Genomic DNA, 22,914 nt, shown 5'->3' on the forward strand with positions numbered 1-22,914 from the left:
TATGTACTAATTGACAACAATATATAAGAAATACTTTGTCAAAAATGTATACGTCTTATAATATTTATTTTTTAGATTATAATTATTTAAAGTTATGTAATATTGTAGTATGATTTATGATTTCTTCAATATGTATTGATTATAATAGTTCATGTTCATAAAATGTATCAGATTTTTTTTGCAAACAATTATATTATGAATGTTTAGTCTCGGCATATTATGTTATTATTATTTATAAACAACATTCTTTACAGGTTATGATAGATTTTTCTATGATACCTCATTATTATTTATATTAACTTAGGATCATTTAAATCCTCAGAAGACATAATCTCATGAATTAGTTTTGTTTGAACTAGCATACATATCTAATTTACTAACTCTATTGCTACAATTCCCCTACAAAATAATTTTTTTAAATAAAATCATGTAAGGAGTTTCAATAGACAAAGTAGCTGTAAACTTGGCTCGCTCTATAGATACTCTCTATGTACAAATCATTTAAACCAACATAACTGATACCATTGTTAATCGTAACATCATTACATCTGTTTCTCTTGACACTCTTGTTTAAATAATTCTTTTTTTTTATTGCTCAGAAGCTTGTGTGCGAATGAGAACCACTATTGACAATAGTAGTAACTTAAATTGACCTGACCAAATATGGCGTACCACTTTAGGCATCTGGTGCCTACGGTGGCATGAAATTATTGTTCAGCATCGCCAGAAAATCTTAAAGTCTTACTCATGAAGTTCTGCAGCAGTGTTCAAGAGGTGAATACAATATAATTTACAACACAAATGTACAGTAACACATTGTTATTAAATAACCATAAGTTAAAGAACAGCTAAGTTAGCAATATTATAACTTTTTAAAAAGGCAACTTACCAATACTGAGCAAGTCATTGATGAGTTTGACAATAGTGAATAGTTTGAGTGTCTGATACCAGTGATAAGAATATAGGATGCATAGACAATTCGTTTTGACTCTAAATTGTTTGAAACATGAGTTTTACACATTTTTGTGTGATTTTTGTACAAACAATATTAGATGATTTTTATCTTATTCTATAAAAATTGGTTTTTGGATTTATTTATTTCTTGAATTCAGAAAAGAAAGTGATGCAAAAATTCTTCAGCACCATCACAAATTCAGTCACTGCACTATAATAGTAAGTACCTTTATCCATCACGATGTCATCAAAGTATACGGTCACTGGTCAATGATGATAGGTGAAACGTACTTACTACTTAAGTAAATAAAATGAGAGAAACAACTTTTAATAAATTAAAACGAAATCTGTGGGTATTTGATATAACCTATACAATATTTACACGTATACAGTAGTAAGATAATATAGGTAGGTAAGTAGGTACCTGATAGCCGTGATAAAAAGAACATGGTATGATCACAACAGTTCAGATATGGTCCATGTCCGCGCATAAGTCAACGCTTACCCATATCATTTTTAAATTATCATTAGTTACTAATGTGCCTACCGAAAAATCTGACCGGCAAAAAGTTATGATCATACCTTGCTGTTTATACCATGCTAATCAGCTTATAGCCATAGCCGATACAATACTTATTGTACAGTTGTAAATCGAGCCTGCTGCAAAGTATCGACAGACTTCAGTAGCTGCTGTTGGCCAGACAAGAAGAGGAGTCCTTGCTCTAGTGAAAGGTTAATAAGTACAATAAGTATATATATTAATCTATACATCTTTAGTCAGGATTTCCAGATTTGAGGCTTGAGCAGGAGGTGTGCACTACACCCAATGTATATAAAACTGAAAGATTAACATGTCGTCGACTCATTAGTAATTAGCAGCTATTATTGCAGACACCAGCATCGCACTTATTATGATGAATAATTAATGTGCACACCTACGAAAATAAGATGTTCCAGGTAAGCATCACGGATGCGAATTTTTTTCCGATTTTATTTTAATACCTACCGATTGCGAACACCGCTTACAACAGTTAACGATGCATATTTTACAGACAAGCGTCCTCTCCAATTTCTCAAACTTTTTAGTTTCTATCTTATCGATGTTCTAGCTGAACTCGGCACACAGAATAGATAATACAATATACCACAGGTCAAATATCATAGACTCACGCAACCCACTTCTTTTTAACAATTTTTTTTTTTACCAATATTATAATAGTAATAGGTATTATAACTTTTCTTGCCATCGTATCGTCATTTTTAATTAAACGTGCGGCTCACGAATCTCTTATCGTCGGCCGTTCTTGTAATATAACGACTGTCTTTCATCGAAATTAATATATTATGACGTCATACTGTTTTTTTCTCTAGTGTAAAAATCAAAAAATTAATAACAAACGTTATTAAAATATTATGTAAAAAAAAAATCATCCATGTCTTTATCGTATTTTAACGGGTTCACGCTTATCAGATAACGCTAACGATAATTGTGGTTCGTCTTATAATATTATTTATCATTATTTCATATAATATGGATGGGGCGGTCGTGCCCATCTCCCCGCTTAAACAATTTGACGTAGTGACGCACTCAATAGTACTGACGCGATCGGTCGCTGTATTCGATGCTTGATAATATGTACAATCACGATGTGGACCATCGCATTTTTATGTATTTATATATATCAGTTCAAATGGATAAATATACGACGCTTCTTTTTATGCATACAAAAGTCGAATACATAAACATAATAATACGTCTATTATTATGTGCCTCAAATTATCGAGACCGAGTCCATGCATAGTATAATAATACGATCCAAGAGGACCACAGACATAAATAATTCCCGTTAATTGAATATTTTAATCATAATATGATGTTCGATGTTCAGTGTTCACAAAATTATAGGATAAATGTCAAGGACGTTGTATAAGACGACGCCACCGGTTTATAACGCCTTTGAGTACTACGCCGTAAGCACTGGCGATGCGCTTAGTTGCACATGCGCAAAACGGACGATCGATGCAGCCTACATTGTTACATTCCGTAACGCACCGCACGAGTAGACGACGCTACAGGCTGCGGCAACAGCATCACGGCGAAGAACCACGATGTCGGTGATTGAATATTCAACAATATGTATAATACCGTGAAGACTAAAAACTAACGAGGAACATGTCGAAAACCACCAAGGCTAAGGAAAAAGACGAAGAATTCCAATTTTCCGTCGGTAAGTGTTCATTTTGTCACAATAATGGTAAGATCAAGTTCACGCCCATGTTTGGTATATATTATGCTACTGATTATCTATTAATTTCCTTCGGTGATGTGTAATGTATGCATTTGCTTTATATTACAAAACAATTACATGCACTGAAAACTCAATAGTATAACTACTTATTTATATTACTGAACTGCCAAAATTAAATCTTAACGAGTTTCAACTGTAAGTAGGTACCTACTTATTATGTGCTTATAATATGGTATTAATTAACTAGTACCCATATAATAATGTATTTCGTCATAATGAGCAAAAATATCTCGAAATATATGCACCACTGACTTCTAAGGAATTCAAACAAGTAAATCGTACTGTTCTCATATAGGTTCTGGTTGATTGTAGCTTCGGTAACCGCTACTCAACTGACAACTGGTCTAGCACTTATTCATCAATTATATACCATATGCATTTTAGTTTCATGGTTTAATCACCAATCACTGTGCCATCATTTGGTGCTCCTCAGACTCCTATACATACTACCGAAATTAATAAAAATTTCTGAGAAAGTGTCTTTATTTACCCATACACATAATTAACTTTTACTTTAAAGCTTTAGTTTATTGTTTTAATTAAAGATGCAATTACAAAATATTAAGAAATATTTTAAATTTAAAATAAAGGAATTACTTAACTGATTTGTATCACCTACTTAGTTACTTTTATATGACTTAACAGACCAATTCTAAAAGACATTATCACATTAACAAGAATGATAAAAAATGTAAATATAATAATTGTACTTTTTAAATTAAATATATACTCTGTTTAAAATATGAATGGTAGTTAGCGGTGACAAATTTACGTCTCCAACGGTCAGGCGAAGCTCTTTTGCTATCGCCATCAAGTCATCAGTCTATATATTTGCTATATAGTATTATTATGCCCATGCACACAACCTGGCTGCTGACTACCATTCTTATTTTGAACATAGTAAAAGTGCCTTCGTGTAATTATAAGAATTTAACTTAAGTATGTTTTTTGGAAGCAGATTTGTTGATGATTGAAGTGTACAATCCATAGATTGTATTAGATGTAATTTTATGCTCAATTGAAAGTATTGCTAAGCTTGGTAGACGATTCTTGTACCATGGTAAAAGCTGTAGTAACTGGCATTCAACAATGGTTTCAACAAACATATTATCTTCTTAATGCTGCTTCCTAATTTAAGAATATACTGTGTGTCTATGAAACCAGGGTAACCTGTACAACTAAATTACCCATATTGCTCTGTACTCTATAAATATATTTGAATTCTGTTTGCGAACATGAAACTAGACTATTTTATTGTCAATATCTTACAGACAAAATTATAAAACATGTATAGTATATGATACTGAGTAATGTGGGTAATTGAGTTATAGAGCATACCCAGTTTTTGCTGACAAGCTGTACATTATCTTGTAGAGAATGTTGCTGTATGAATTTTAAAAGACCATATAAAGTTGCAGTTTTAATTATATTTAAAAGCTTGAAACTTGAAATATTGAATTTCAACATATAGCTCACTACCTACCATTAAAATAAACGCTGCACACAATGCTAGATCATCCAACCATATTTTGACATCATCCACATATTTTCTCAGACAATTAATGTTAACCAGAAAGAAATGAGAAATTTGAAGAAAGGCATATTAAACATTTTTTCAAATCTAGATTTTAGACATTTTTTGATTGTTTAGAAGTTATTACTTATTTAATGATGACATTATTTAATCATTTGGATTTCATTATATTTTGATAAAATAATATGATATTAATGTTTATATATTGTTGTTTGACCACCGGTTTGAAATCAAATAAACATCAAAAACATAACATCAATGTATTGTTATTTTGAAAATTATAATGTAACCATGCATTTCATTATTTTAAAAATGCTGTTTACCAAACATATTATTTACTATGCATAATAAACAGTTATAAAATATTATTTTACCATATGATTAAGATTGTATCAATATTGTTTTTTTTTTTTTTAAATTAAAAATATATATATATTACATATAAACTTACCCTCCTCAGAGACCTCCTCATTCCGACAGTTAAAAACTCGCTAAAACCCTATATAAACGTTTCCATCTTAAGCTTTCAAATCACCGAAACCCTCTCTTCTCAAACAATTCTGGGTGACCCTGGCCGATGTCAAAAGCGTAGCTGGTGCCGTGACCTACTAATCGACTAGTTGACTAGTCCACTAACTACTACTATCCCGCCATGAAGTGTTATTATTGAATAACTTCTTCAATCAAGCCAACCATGACCGATGACCTATTATGTATCCCTGAATTGTGCTTATTGTAAATATTGTCATATAAATTGTACACATTAAATAAATATGTCTAAAAAAAATATATATATAAATTTATGTGGGTTCAATTAGAAGTGGTACCCTCCTAAAAACTGTAGTTTGTATTATTAATTAATAATACTTATATTTGGGAGTATTATAAAAAACATTAAATATGTGATTTTTTATTGTATAATGGTAGTGTGGGTGATTTACTATCATTATGTGTACCCCGTGATTATAAGACTATATATACTATATATATTATATAGGTTTAAGTAACTGAAATAATAAATGACTTTAGCACCTATAATTTCGTCATTGAAATGGTGCCCCTGTATATTATTTATTTAATTAATTATTTTTGTATTTAAATAAATTCCAACAATTATATATGTTATGATATATAATATAATAGGAAGGAAATAATGAAAACGTAAATAACAACAAAAATTGTAAATCAATTTTTTCATTTCCATGATTAATTAACTGTGTATATTATTTTTAATTAATAATTATACTAATACAAATTTAAAACAGATAAATATTTATACTGGTACATTTGACCATGAATATTATAAATTTGTAACATGGTATTTTTAAAAAAAGAACATATAATATAGTCATTACAACAACAATTAATAATTATATTAAAATGATAGTTCCTTAGAGATAAGAAGATTTTTTTTGATTCCCGGAACTTAGCTCCAGAAATAAATGTCCTTAATCCTTATGTAAGTCTCGATATCACAGCATCACTAAATTTTTGAAATTTTTCATTTGTTTTATTGCATCTAAAATTTAAGTAAAAGAATTAAATGAACAATATAAACTTTTTAACTATATATTATATCATTATACTGTTTTTTTAAATTAAATATTTATTTGCTATAAAGCAAGTTGTATTTATTATTTAATTAACCTATTATCACCAAGTAAAAAATTAATTTAAGTAATACATGTAGCAATACTGGTGATGTAGTAATACATTTTTTTATTATTAATTGGCGTGCCAGTGACACAGTGGATTTATACTGAGGAAGTCATATTTAGTAACATATTTTGATAGGTGAACATAGAACATCGTTATATTTATTATTTTATTATACCTTACTTTTTTATTGCGTTAGTTTGAAATATTCATTAGTATTTACTTTTAAACAAATTTAATAGAGTAAAATTATCCATGTAAAATTGTTGTTCCTATCTGATTTTAAGGACCACCACTGCTATAACATATTCTGGTTATTTCTTTCACTTTTGGATTTTTTTGTACATGTTAATAAAAACATTTATCCTAGAACCCTAATATTGAATTTTAATCTGTTATTATTGCCAAAAAATGAAATTAATTATAGCTAATAATACAATTATTGTATTATAAATTGTTATTATATTTTTATAAAAATTTAATCAAGCTTAAAACATAATTTGAAATTGTATATTTAACTAAACAAATTATCACCAGAAATGACTGTACATGTAGCCAGTATAAAATACTTTCTTTTTTTTCAAACCCTTGTAGCTAAACTTTTCATGCAATGCATCTTTAAACATTTGTCTCATTATAATACGCACAGTACTGGGCAATGTGCTACGTGAAAAACATTTGAGCTCTACCTGTATATAATTAATAATTTATAAAAGTATTAATATGAGTATATTATAGCATATTTAGAATTTTATTTTTACCAGTTTCGTTCTAAATACTTTATTGACTCTAAGTTTTTTTTCAAATTCCTACAGCTCATATTCTGTTTCTCATGGAAGATTTGATACTTCCATTTGGGATATATTTACAGTATTTTTTTTCTGTTGATGAATGTTCAAAGCAACCGGGTTCCAATAATATATCATATATTTTATCAACCTTCTCATTTAATGAATATCATATGTTTATTACATATGGTTCGATTCATTTTTTGAAGAAATTCTATAGAGATTAAAAATAAATTATATAAATAAATTTATAAATTTAACATTATATTTTAATTTAATTTATATATTATTCACCAAGTATTGCATTGGGAGTAGATATTTGTGGTTCATTGGAAAAGGTAGCCGACTGCTGCGTATCTATATAAGATAAGTGAGAATTCTTAAATGATGATGATGATGTGTTGACTGCACCAATAAAAGATTCATCAATAACATATGTCATCCCCTCTAGATCTAGCAACAATAAATTAAATTAAAAATATGTCAACTTTATGTTATTAATTATTGCACTAGATTATTTTATTCAAATATAAATAGAATCATTTAAATATGATAGACGTACAATTAAAACTAATATTAACAAAGTGAGTAGATAACATAAGATAAATAAAATATTTTAAATAAGACAAAAAATGTATACAATAGATTATAAATCAATTTGTTAAGATAATTCTTTATATATGCATTACCAGTTAATTCTGTTGTCTTATCACTTATAGAAATTGAACTTGGAGAAAGACATGTTTTACTGAAGTTTAATTTTCTTACATCAATAACAGTACTTTGACAACTGTGAGATATATTTGATGGGAATAGCTGAATAGCAGGAGAACTTGGAGTACCTATTGTAAACAATTTTTAAAATAAAACTGTACATTATTAGTCTTAATGGTTTATCCCCTTACAGTTAAGTTCATATTTTCTCATACTTATTAAATCTATTTTTTTTTTTTAATGGAATAAGTATATAATTTATAAATTCTTTTTTTGAAATATTTAATATACAACGTACATTGATATCATCGAATATTTATTATTTTAGTATGCAGTTAGTTGTCATTTTTTATTTAAAATAAAAATAAGATAACAATGAACTAATTTTTTAATTGTTTAGAATTTCATGTTCTAATTATTATAGTCGGTGATCAATTATATTTTAGTTATTAAATACCCATATTGCCTATTTATTAATTAAAACTTACCAGACAATACTAGAATACTTCTTGCTATTGGACTTAGATTTGATTCTCGGTTGGTATTATAATTGTCATTACTCATTAACTAAAAATATGTTTTTAAACTATTATATTAAGACTGAAAGAAAATAAACTTATTCTCTTGATTTTAGCAATAATATAAATTGACCAATCAATACTACTAGCACTTGACAATGGATTCCAGAAGACACTATTTTCTTTTTTTTTAGTTTTTAATGTGGGTTTCATATTATTGTATTCGTGCTTGGTTGGTGTTGTTGATAAGTCGGGTGTATATTCTGCCTTTTTAGCTTTTTCCCTAGCTACAATATAACTAATATTAACTAATATTAATAAAAATAAATATAATTCCCTGAATAAATGTTAGGTAAATAAGTATATGATGATCATCTGGACCACAAAAAATGTAGATCACATGATGAATCATTTCAATAATGTTCAGTTATATAATATTAATTTTTATTATAGATATAGTACGTACCTCTATCTTTTCCCAATTTATGAGCCTTTAAAAAATCGAACTCAATATCATTTGGTTAGGTCTTCTTCTGGATACATTTTTTTGAATTATTTTTCGGCCAAGCACATGTGTTTTTGTCTAGCCAGTAGGTCAGTACCACTTCAACCGAATTATCATCAATGGACTCCACTACAGACCACATTTCAAGTAATAATTTAAACTGAAACAGAAGCAAAACCTATAATTATAAATACAATCATTATTAATTATATATTAAGCACTTATAAAAAGTAAAAATAGTCTATTTAAAATGAAAATTTTAAATTTAGTATTTACTGTTTAGACTTGTGATTCTTACTTATAACCAGACAATAAATGTTAATAAACATATATTAAGTAAATATAAGTAGTAATTAATTATTTTGATACAAACATTGATAAAATTATGATAAGTGGGCTCAATTTTTAATATAATTTTATACAATATAACAATGAGCATACAAATTTTTTATAAGGTTTCTATATATTAATAGTTGAACAATGAATAATAGGTAATACAATCAAGTCATTATTATTAGATGGTAATAGAATAAATAAATACTAACAGTCGATCAAATATTCACGGTATTATGATAGGGCGTAGTTCAAAACCGGACACATGTTTCACACAAATCGTCTTAAAAATTTTTAAATTGGTAAATCGTCATACAAATAATTTAATATAAAATTTTATAATTTTTATAGCTATTGAATAAAATAATTTTATTCATAACTTATTCAATACAGAATAACAAAAAATTTAATTATTTTTCAGATCAGAATAAATCTGTGGATAATCCCAAAAGTTTTATTTTAAAGGGTTTTTTTATTATTTTGTAATTTTGATTAAATATAACTGGTGAGCGGTTCTAGACGATAATATGATTTTAGATAAATGGTTACGTTACTGATGAATATCAGTGAGTGCAGTATACTGTATAATTATTCTTGAAGACTGTGCCAAACAAATGTATAAAAGTGTGCTGGTTCGAATGATAATGACGTTTTTTTAATAGTGTGATGTATGACAATCACCATCATAATTTATCACTGATGGGAATAAATTATTAAACATAGTTTCAAACCAAAATCCAACACACCATTTAAAAAAAAAACAAAAAATAAATTTTACCAAGTATCGATTTTATTTTTTAGTATGTACTTTGATATCTGTAATATCGGGGCCCTCCAAATATTTCAAAGAGTCTGGGCCCCGGTGCAATTCACTGCTTGCACCAGTGGCTTATCCAGCACTGCATTTGCCTCTTTATAAGAAACAATTTATTTTTTTAAGTTATAATTTATAAACAATTATTAAGATTTTATTTTTATATGATATTTAATAACACAATTGAAGGTTGTTAATTGCTATTCCGAATTTGGTGTCGGACTATCAGTTGACTGCTAGTATCATGTACCCGTGTTATGTTATATTTTGTATCTATTATAATTATCTATTTAAAATTATTCTTATTTAGTATAGTGTATTTCTAGTTAGGTTTCTTGTAGGATGACAATAAATTGCTTAGAAATTAAAAAATTAACAGTTTTTTTGGAACAAGAATATTTTTCTATTTGAAAATATACAATTATATTTAAGTAACTCAATTACATTTATCTCTATGTAATGATTAAAAGTTGCTTGATTACTTTTTAAAAGTAATTTACCCAACACTGCTAATTGTTAAGTAGAATATACTTCCTATATTTTAAATTTGACCTCACAATATTGTCATATACGCCTACTACTTTGACATACCCAATAATATTTTAAGCATATTTAATAAACACTGGTGTCTGGTGGTAATTGAGTCACACAATCACCACTACTGACCAAACATTTGTCTCATACTATGACATTTATTATCGCTTAACCTAGATTTTGTTTTGCTACATCTGCTATAACTCTGACTAAGAATTATTACTAAATAATGTTTCATACATGTTTACTCAACCTAGTTCATATTTTTAATATTGATGATTTTTATACTTATGCATGATACAACCAAATACATATAAAACAACTATATAGCAGACTTCATATTACATTCCTACCGGAACGTTGAAGTTGCACTCATATGCCAATTGGGCAATGTTTACAAAATAACTCAATAGATGAAATATCTATACATATTCATATGATATATATATATATTACGAATATATGTACATTATCACTCATGCCAATTTTCCCTGTCGGCATATGGCTACCAATTTCAATATTATCCTGTAGATTTATTGATCTTTTCCAAAGAAGTGGTAGTTGAATATTAATTTAATAGGTAGTCATCATCCAAAAATAAACTGTAATCGTTGGATCATATGGGTGGTTATGAATTGTGGTGTGTAGATTGGTAGAATATTTTTGTGTTTCAGTATATCTGTGATGAACGATGGATGATTGTATTTTGAATGTCCCCATCTGTTATTTTGTCACAATCATTTAATTATATTGCAATAATTATTAATACCAAGGCTAAAAAATTATATAAGCCTGTGAAAATATAGATATAATTGATAAAAAAAAACTATAAAACCCAAGTAAAAAATAAGGGTATAAGATAAATGTATGACAACATGGTTGCAAATGATTAAAAAAAAACAATATTTTTCAATTAAAGTTGGAATTTAGAGTAATTTTGTTCATAAATAATAAAATATAGTTAAAGATGCTACGAAAGAAAGGTGTTTTTTAAAAGCTATATACAATACTTATAAATGTATAATCACCATAGTTTGCTTATATACCAACCATATAACAATGGATTGAACTAATAGTTTCACATTGAAACGAGAAATACGTTGCATCAACAAAAAAACGTATAATAATAACAATTTTTTATTAGGATTTAAAATTTAACATTAGGAAAACATTAACATTAATAATGAAGACTAAAAACATTCAATGTAGCATTATAGAATAATATACAGTATTAACTATTAGGTCACTATAATTTCACAATATTGATAGGTGCATATATAATTAAATACATATAATATAGGTATGTTAAAAATTGCATTAGATAAAATATTTTGATAAATTTATGAACTTAATATAACTTATATATTTCTAAAAATCTAATAATTTGTATAGGCAGAAAAAAACATAGTTAATATATTTGTAACTCCTCTATAAACATAGCTTGTGTTGGGGAGTTTTATTTGAATTCAATTATTGACAATAATAAACATTTATAAAATATAGTTACAAAATTACATGAATTTGTGATTAAACGTAAATTAATTTGTATAAGACCAACATTATTTAAGTACAATTTAAAATCATTTACATTATTAAAGTTATATATATATATATATATATATATTCTAAGTATTCTACATCATTTGATTGCAATTGAAATAGAACTTTTCATGTCAAAATTGTTGTGGTAAAGAGGTATATTTAAATTAATATTTGTTTCATAATGTTTATTTTAAATATGATTCATAAATATTATGGGTTTTTATTGTATAAACATTAAATATTAAATAGTATACAAACTCATTGTTGGTAAGCCTAGGTATATCAAATATAAATTTGATTACATTATTTAAAGTAATATTTAAAGAATAAATACGAGACTCATACTATTGTCCCCAAAAGACAATACCATGCTATAAAATAGATTGAAGTAAAGCTCAATTAATTGTTCGTTTTAAATAAATATCAAATAAATGCCGTGAATCATAAAAGACACTACACAACATTTTGAAGAATGCTTGTAATATTGTTAATATGATAATTACATATTTTAAGTTAATTGTCTTAAGTGAGGCCTAAATACTATAGTATTTGCATTCTCTAGAATAGCGCAATTATCACAGTTACTAGATTGACACTTCGATGAATGTATGCATATATTTTAGTTCTGGACTAATTACATCTGAGTTAATATTAAAGTGAATATATTTGGCTTTATTTGAATTTAATTTTAATAAGTTATGATCAAACCAATCTTTAATAACTACAAATTAAAATAGCAGTATTGTCTGTATAACGATTACGAGTATTTCAGCATCAACTCATAGTAAAAAGATGCACAAAATACGTATTTATTATGAAAGGTTAAGTTTATTATGTGCAATTCAAAATTTAGTGTTAAATATGTAGTTAATGTAGTTACAAATTTTTGTTTTTTTTTTTTTAATACATAAACATGACAAAAAATAAAAAGTATTAAATTTTAAAAGTTAAGTCACCCACACGTGTTGACATGTTGTACTTCGCTACGTAAGTAACTACTCTCAAAATACGCAATACTGCATTATAGGTAGTCGTTGAAGTACCCGTTGACCAAAAATTGAATCCACTCGTCAAATTGAGTACATGCACAACAAGTCCAAACTGGTTTCACATATTCAATACCCACACGTAAAGGTAAATCCAAAATTGCATGTACACTACACACATACACGGAAACACAAAATATCGTCTTCATGCTCACATGTCAATACAAAGACTTGTATTTACAAAAATTATGCAAAAAGGTTAATATACCCGAATAAACACTCACAAAAAACATTAATAACGTGCTAAGGTTGATATAGTCCCGTAACTTCAAAAAATCAATGCACACACACACACACACAATTGTCGTAGAGTTACGAGCCACGAGTTGGATGTCACTTTGTCGTATACGTCTATTACTTCGACGTACACAATAAACAAACAAATAATACTATAAGCACATTTCATAAACACTAATGTCTGGTGGAAATCGAGTCACACCGATTATCACTATGACCCCACAATTGTCTCGTACTTATATATTATCGCTTAACCTAGTTTTTGTTTTGCTACATCTAATAAGACTTACTGACTAAAACTTAATATTAAATATTGTTACATACATGTCTACTTGTAATAATTTTTATATTTATGCGCGATAGAACAATATTTACTGAAATACTCACTACTCCACTATTTATTATACTAGGCGGAAAGGTTTATTATAAAAGTGTTAAATTTATAACAGTTTCAATCAACCTTCATCTAATAATGATTAATAGTAAATAAATAATTAATAATAACATTTACTAACATATTAAAATATTTTGGCTTTGATTTTCAAATTCTTATTTAATGATAACGTCATATTTTGTTCCACTGGTAGGCGTGACCTTGCCAGGCCCTATTCCCAAGCTTGTGAATGTTTTACCGCATATTTGGAAATATTTATAAAAAACATATTTCAGCATTTTGTATTGCATATAAATCAAATTCCTAGTGGGACTCCATATTCTCTTCAACACATGCAAATTGAATAATAATTCAGCATAAAATGTAGTTTTGATTTCTAAACTATAATGTTTTACTTTTAATTAGGTGACAAAGTGTTTGCCTACTATGACGGATTACTTTATGAAGCCAAGTGTACAAAAAGACGAGTGACGAATGATGGTTACCTTCAGTACTATATACATTACATAGGGTTCAAAGCTAAGTGGGATGAGTGGACCGACCAGGATGAGATATTAGAAATAAATGAAATAAATATTGGTCACAAGGAAAGATTAGTATCTAATCGGTAAGAAATTGATAAATTATTACTACTCACTTATCACCATTTATTTAAAAAAAATATTTGTTTTATTGTATATAGTCGAGAATGTAAGCGGTTGTTAAAGCGATCTCAAAAATCGCAAGACTCAAACGATGCCGAAGATGGTGCATCAAAACCACCACCAAGAAAAAGAGGTATATATTTTAGTTCAATATTTATTTTATATTTCGTATTTTTCATTGCAATGTTTCGTTAAAACTAGGCAGGCCCAGAAAAAATATTGAAAAGCCTGCAAAAACATCTGGAGAGGATAAAAAAGATCCAGTTGGATATGAAACAATCCCAGTTGTGGAAGACAAAGATATCCCAGTGGTGGAAGATAAAACAATCTCAATTGAAGAAGATGAAGCAATTCCAGCTGTAGAAAACAAAACCATCCCAGTTGTGGAAAACAATGCGATCCCAATTGAAGAAGACGAAGCAACCTCATTTGTAGAAGACGAAGTCATCCCACTTGTGGTAGACAAAGCAATCCCAATTGAAGAAGATGAATCAATTCCAGCTATAGAAAACAAAACCATCCCAGTTGTGGAAAATAATGCAATCCCAATTGAAGAAGACGAAGCAACCTTATCTGTAGAAGACGAAGTCATCCCACTTGTGGAGGAAAAAGCAATCCCAATTGAAGAAGACGAAACAATCTTAGATGTAGAAGACGAAACAATCTTAGCTGTAGAAGACCAAGTCATCCCAGCTGTGGAAGACCAAGCAATCCCAATTGAAGAAGACGAAGTCATCCCAGCTGTGGAAGACCAAGCAATCCCAATTGAAGAAGATGAAGCCATCCCAGCTGTAGAAGACGAAGTATTTCCAGTTGTCGAATACGAAGTCATCTCAGTTGTGGAAGACAAAGTCATCCCAATTGAAAAAGACAAAGATATCCCAGTTGTGGAAAACAATGCAACCCCAATTGAAGAAGACGAAGCAGTCTCAGATGCAGAATACGAAATCATAATAGTTGTGGAAGACGATGAAATCCCAATTGAAGAAGACGAAGAAATCTCAGCAGTAGAAGACGAGGTCATCCCAGTTGTGGAAGATAAAGCATTTCCAATTAAAGAAGGCAAAGCGATCTCGGCTGTAGAAAATGAAATCATCCCTGTTGTAGAATTCGAAGAAATTAGAAACATAACGATCTCAGATTTCGAAAACGGGGGAATCCCAGTTTTCGAAGACGGAGAAATCCCGGGCTTAGAGGATTTAGCTATCCCAGCCTTGGAAGACACCGAAATTGTAGCTTTAGAAGACATAGAGATCTCACCTTTAGAAGACATAGCACTCCCAGCGATAGAAGATGAAGCAGCTGTTCAAGCTGTTGCTAATAGTCAATTAAACATAATTCCTCGTTCAAGGGTACCTATAACAAATAGTGTTAAAAACTAAATTGTTTATTTAATTACAATTTTTTTATTATTTTAGCTTCTTGCAAATGAGTTGAGTAAATTTGAAATTCCACTTATTTTGAAAGACGCCTTAGACTTCGATCGCTCGGTTCACGAGACAGGCCACGTAAAAGTAGTAAGCTACATTTTGTTTTTATAACTCATGATTATATCATTTTAATATGGATTTCTTGGTTTTAGACAGTAAAGTTTCCTGAGGATAATTTTGTGGCTGAAGTTTTGCATAAGTTCACAAAATCTTCGTATTTTGTAGATACCCAAAAGTAATTATTTAATAACTAAATAAATGTATTAGAAATAAAAATTTAATGGGTTATTTATTTGTTTTAGCAAATATTCAATTATGTTTCCAGTTACATTAATAGGATATTTTAATTCAACAGTGCACACACACCTCATATTCAAGAGGGAGATAATAACACAATTACAGAATAAGGTAATGATAAAAAATTGATCATGTTAAATTATAATTAAACCTTATTAGGTCATGTATGAATGATTTCCATTTTAAAATAATTCAAACTTTAAGAACAAAAAATGTTCTCAAGAATCTGAGTGGAGCAATTAATGTTTTCATTTTTGTGTTTTTGTACATCGGGCATGTCAAACTCAAAATATTAACCAGGCCAAATATATTGAAAAGTATATGCTATTATTAGACGTTTTGGTATAATTAAAAATTTTTTTTGTCTTTCTGTGCTATTTATAAATTTTTTTAAATGTGTCTTTTTAGTTTATGGTGATTTAAGTACGATAAAATTAATTTTTGTATGGTGAAAATTGAATACAATGTTACTTAAATGGTATTCTCATTGCATATGCAAAGTATCAAAAACACATAATCACTATGTTTTTTATTAGATTCTAAAGTTTTAACTTTAAGAAATTTGTCAAAATGATTCTTTGCCATACCATTTATAAAATGTTCAATTTGTACAGCAAAGGCTAGCAAATATGATTCAAGGTTCCATTTTTTTTTTAAATTTTCAATGTTAGTTACTTTCATATAATCTAAATAAGTCTTTTTAAGGACTAGAAAATAATATATTACCTATATTATTTTATTTAAGTATACACCGTGCACTTTTCTGAATATTTAGAATAATGTATTGCTTATTTATACGTTATACCACAAACCTATTCATACCCTCCTACTGTAAACATAACAATAGTCAATAATTATTGATATGAATATATACTACTATAAGAATTGATTATATAGTAAATTTCATAGTTCTAGTAAAATTAATTAATCCTATAATATTAGCTATAATAGTATACTAATTTAATAGAAATATAAATACATAATCTATTATACTTGGTAATATAGGTTGAGTGTTGAGGACTCTTTTCAGAATTGTATTTTGCATACAATAATTTGTCTTTAAATTCAAATCAAACACAGTGACGGCTCGTGGGTAAAATAGTTGGTGGTGCACCACTACTAAAAACTGAACTTTATTAATATATTTATTGGTAGATATTCTTACACAATGATGATATGCAGTTTTCTTAAATATCCATATTTCTATGATTATACTGTCTATAATAGTAGGTATTTACTATTTATAGAAATAAGTAATGAAAAATGTATCACAATATTATTATTATAAAATATTAATATCATAAAAATAAAAATATTATTATATAATAATAATATTGTGATCAATTTTTCATTACTTATTTCTAGGGCCCCGGAATTATATGCACAAAAATGTACGAAATATGTATGTTTTTATGCACTGATTCTCATTAACATATGTACTTAAAATATGCAAAAATAAGTAAACTAAAGTACATGTTAATTAAATTAATTTAGTTAAAACAAATTATATAATTCATTAAATAGTATATTAAATGCCAAATCGAAAAAATTTTACTGTATTTTGTACAATGTGTGTTGCATTTGGAACATTCATTCATCTAAATAAAAATTCATGAACTTAAATCAATTAAAATAATTTTAGTATATTTTTATATAATTTCTAAGTTACCTGAAAAGAGAGATACAGTTGACCACTAAAGACTTGGATAAATTTTCAAATAAAAATGCACGTCTGTTTTCAGCAATGTAATATGGATGGTATTAAATTTCAATTCAACGATATTATATCATTGTGTATGAAAAACGATTCTGAGCGGGGACTGTATGTCAGTTTTGAATATTTTATATTGTTATTAGTTATTACTCATTAGTAGGGCTAGGATTTATATGCATTTGCATGTTTTTTTCCTTAAGAGGACGTGATGCCCGCATGTGTTGTCTCCGTCTTAAAAGTGCGTAACATAGTAAATTGTACACTCAGCAGAACACGCATTTGATAATTAACATTTTTACCAGTTATAAAGTTTTATTCGTATTATATACCAGTTTTATTGTATTCGAATTTATGCCTTTATTTTAGCCTTACTGCAATAATAAAAACAAGATTTTTGTTCTTAACAATAAAATTACTAAACAACAAATTAAAAAAAAAAAAGATATGACGTATTATATTGTCTGTTTTAGGGGATGGCACATTTTCGACAAAGAATGGCAAATCGGCCAGACATCTGCTATGTATATAAAAATCAACTAAATCCAAAAAAAATCTGGTGTTATGTGTATGGTCCCATATATCTTCTAAGACTGATTGGTATGTATCAAACACAATTTTATTTTTTTATTTTTAACCTTAAGAACGTATATAAATTTGTATTACAATCATATGTCAACATCATCAACTTCATGGAGGAAATAGATTTATAAAACAATATAAGCACTAGCTATAATTTAAAATATATTTAAATTACAATGTAACTAATGACCTAGTAGCCTATGTGGTGTGGTAATTATGTCGCAAAAAAAATATCGCCGTAGTCGTCGTGTGATTCACAGTTCCGATTTTCGTTCGGTCGTCAGTAGGATTAGATTAGATTTAATTGTCATAGTGAGATACTTACAAAATTTAAGTTCAGTGTACATATTATAGTGTGTAATCTGCTACCACAGCAGAAACTCGCCATCACAGTAAATCTAGATATAATCCATACACCATGTCATTCTAGTATATAATAAACCAAAATAATGAAAAGTACTCAGTCAATTATTTTTTAAATAAAAAAGGGGGAGAAAACAAAATTATTTGGAGGAGCATAGAATATATTACAAAAACATGTGGTAGTCGATTGCATTCGTTTGGGCAAAATGTAGTTCATACAGAACATAACCATGTAGACGATATCTCAAAAGTTAATCGAACAATTCGATCGAGGATTGGCATGATTGTTTTAGATAAATTTTAAGCTCTCGTCATCCTTCCGTCTGGATTTTTATCGATTCATTGAACAAGGAAGAAATCTTAAGCCACCTAAAAGTTAAACAGTGTTTTGCTGGCATAAAACCTCCGACAAAGAAAAAGTACATCGATTCTGCGATATTACTTAAAGCCATAATACAGTCAACTCGCGATTTAACGAAATTCGATATAACGAAAATCTCGATATAACGAATAAAACTACCGGTCCCTTGAAAATATCGTGGTATAACGAACAAATGTAATGTATTTTGGTCCCCTCGATGTAGCGAAGCGTTTTTGATCAAAACTCTCGAGATGTAACGAATTTTTATAAATTTGGAGCTTTTTATTATGAATTTTTAATTTTAATTAAGATAATGTACATGTATCTAGTGTATAACTCTATGAAAGATATATAAAAATAAGTATGTTGGTATTACCACATAATAGATTACGAAGTTTTTCTGATGATTATCATGCGATAGGACACTCAAGTACAGTATCGCAATTAAGATAAGACTTATGTCGAATAAATACATACTTTTATGACTCATATATTTTATACATATGTATACGAATAATACAATTTTTAAATAAATATGTACAATCTCTTTAAATATCGTCATAACGAATTCAATAGGTATATTCTCTTGATATAACGAATTTCGATGTAACGAACTTTCGATATAACGAATTTTTTTCTTGGTCCCTTGAAATTCATTATATCGCGAGTTGACTGTAAGTGATGATTATTAAAATCGATCAATCAACCACTACCTGCTTGGAATTTCGTGTAACTTTCATAGTAAAATATAAAAATAAAATATATTTTTTGTTTTTTACAATATGTACAATTATTATTGTCTACGCTGTCGAGCTCTTGTGAACAGTTGACCCGACAACTCGCACCGTACAACGGTTTTTACCACTTACAATATTAATAAATAAAAAATAATAATAATATCATGTGAGAATTGTTGCTTCACAACATTGTATTGATCGTTGCAAATAACATTAATAATAATACAAATTATAACGATGAGGACGTCTCCTGCTAATAATAATTAAATAGTAAAAAGGGTACAACAAAATACACAAAATATAATAATATAATATACGAAAAATAATAGAAAGATAGGACTTATCACTGCATCCAGTTGTTGTACCGGAACGCGCTAATGGGCAGCTGACTGAGCGGCCGTTGACCTATATTCATCGTATTTATAAACGCGGCCGTCGTTCGCGGTGGCAGCGAGTGACCGTGGTGGCGGCGGAGAGTGGCGGTGTAAACGCCGGCTTATGCAGCGGTGGAAAGTGATGGTGTCGACGCCGGCCTATGTGCACCTCCAATTAACGCACGCAACGAGTCGCACCCGACGAACCGCTCACCAGAATCGCACACGACGACGCATACGATTAGACCGCTAAACCACCCACGTTCGAGTGCGACGAATCCAACGCAGACTCCTTGGAATATGTCTCACTCGCGGAAGACGATTAATACGGGTCGTATGCGTGCGTATTTCACTCCAACGGTATGATGCGTCCGGCGACGGAAGAAAATATGTCAATTCGACCGAACGCGCCGTGCAAAAGAAACACGTGATTTCGCATTGCTGCTGTGGGTTTCAGCGACGTCGTCCGACGCGCGACGCAAAAACTATAGAAGTCACGACAGCTGCTTACGGCAGACTCACTCACTCGTTGTCGCGTACACACTAGTTTGACCAGCGAAAGGCCGGCCGGTGATAACGAACAAGGCGCGACAATGAGCGATACGGGCAAAGTTCTCGAATATTCCTCGTCCACCACGCGCTCACGCGGACCGGTTCGAGGAAAAAACGCGGCGGTTTGAACAATTGTTTAATATTTTTCATGCCTTACTTTTTTTAAAATTATTAATAAATTGTGTGTAATATAAGTGTACTTTGTACCTACCTATGTTGTATATGAATATTGTATTTTTAATATTTTTGCCATCACAATGTTTTTGTGTTCATGACACTTATTTGTACTATGACATAATTACCTCCAAATTACAAAGTGGATTCAGCCGATGGTAATTTGATCAATAAAAAAAAAAAATGTTATACGTCTTAATTGTATAGTTAAAATATATTTTCATTAGCATTAACGTCCCAAGTTATAATTTTATTTTTCATACTTATAACTATGTGTCATCCTAGGTATTAAGTTTGTCCATTCCATAAGACTTACTCAAGCCTATAGTATTATGTATGAAGTAACTTTTTTATTGATTCTATTTTAAGATGAATTTAGCTTTAATTAAAAATAGTATTAGTAGTTAGTACATTTCTTGCCTATTAAGGAAAAAAAAACAAATAAGATGTATATAAAGTGTCTTAAGGATGTCAAAGCCGGTGCAAAACATGACTTAAAGAATAGAACATATTGCAGATTTCCGATTTTCAAAATTATAATTATAGAAGCTTAAATACGCATTTGAATAATGTGCAATATTCGTTACTTTTCAGTCGTATTTTTCTAGCACTATTTAAAGTAAAATGAAAATTGGAGCAAATTGGATGTTTCCTGAAAAAATTCTTCACGTTTAAAAAAAAAAAATCAAAATTCGACTTGTCCTTAAGGCGTGATAGTTTTGCCAACTGAGTCATTTTTGTTGATATAAAACTTTTGTATTGTAGTTAAGTTAAAAACTAAAACATAAAATATAATTTTCAAATTTTCAAATTTTATAAAATTGCAAAAAGTTGAAAAAACTGGCATCGACAACCTAACCTGGCACCCTTAACTAAAAAAATATTTATCAATTTATTTGATCATTTGATACCCAAAATTTGTTCTTAAGTAAAACTGAATAAAATTAATTAAAGTATTTCACAATCATTTTATCACAAGAACTTTTTATACCTATTTTTCAGTTCGACTGCCAAAAATTGTGGTATCTTACCCATTGGATCCTGAGTACGAAATTGATAGCTTTGTTCTTCATATCAAACAATTGTGCCAGTAAGTTTTTATTTTTGGATTTTTCATTTAAACAAATAATGTTGAAAATATTTATAATGATATCTAACGAAGATGGTTAAAAGTAACCAATTAGTTGGTAGTATTCAATATAAGTATGATGGGGCCTGGCGAGGCACTCTGGTTGGGCGTAGTCAATAACTTGTGTTGAGGACAATTATCAGCCGTCACTAGTTCCCGGATGGGTGACCACCCGGGTATATTAGTGTCGTATTCTAGGGTTATACACGTGTAACCGAACCAACTGTATCCCCTTACAGTAAAAAAAAAACAAAATTATAACCAACTTCCAATGCCCTATGTTTCCGCGGGTTAAATAATAAAAGAAAATATTATGTATTATATACTAATTAACATTAAAATAATTATGAAAAATAAATTTCAGGTTTTTGTTGGCGAATTTTGATATGTTTTTCTCAAGCTATGATTACGTCTCAGACGAGGAAGATGCATAAAATTACAAATTGTTTATAATTTAGTTTTTAAGAAAATCCTTGTACATTACTACATTGTTAACTATTAAATATTAGTGTATATTGTTTTATAACTTGTTATCAACGCATTGAGATAAATAATGTTGTGTAATATATTTTATTATTATTTTATATATTTAATTTCTTGTTTATGTGCAAAATATTAACAAAGCATTTGATGGTTATTCTTAAGTAGTTATTAATTTTTACAAAAGATTTTCATTTTATTT

General features: G+C 28.8%; 1 protein-coding gene and 1 pseudogene across 2 annotated transcripts; one reads left to right on the top strand and one right to left on the bottom strand.

Annotated features, from left to right (window-relative positions):
- The first annotated feature begins 1,636 nt into the window (after nt 1-1,636).
- LOC111042382 (FK506-binding protein 5-like) lies at nt 1,637-22,840 on the top strand. 2 transcript variants are annotated; one of them, XM_022326972.1, is made up of 11 exons: nt 1,637-1,911; nt 2,861-3,182; nt 14,284-14,485; nt 14,561-14,655; nt 14,724-15,874; nt 15,941-16,039; nt 16,105-16,187; nt 16,255-16,360; nt 18,434-18,560; nt 22,106-22,193; nt 22,597-22,840. In XM_022326972.1, exons 2-11 carry the CDS (start codon nt 3,128-3,130, stop codon nt 22,664-22,666), a joined length of 2,076 nt encoding a protein of 691 aa, XP_022182664.1. In that variant the 5' UTR covers nt 1,637-1,911; nt 2,861-3,127; the 3' UTR covers nt 22,667-22,840. The 2 variants fall into 2 exon arrangements, with proteins under 2 accessions (XP_022182664.1, XP_022182665.1); XM_022326973.1 differs by lacking the exon at nt 1,637-1,911 and having other exon boundaries at nt 2,495-3,182.
- On the bottom strand, nt 6,148-9,144 carry LOC111042383 (annotated as a pseudogene).
- Nucleotides 22,841-22,914: the final 74 nt, after the last annotated feature.

This window comes from Myzus persicae, unplaced genomic scaffold, assembly GCF_001856785.1.
Source record: "Myzus persicae strain clone G006 unplaced genomic scaffold, MPER_G0061.0, whole genome shotgun sequence".
Taxonomy (NCBI): domain Eukaryota; kingdom Metazoa; phylum Arthropoda; class Insecta; order Hemiptera; family Aphididae; genus Myzus; species Myzus persicae.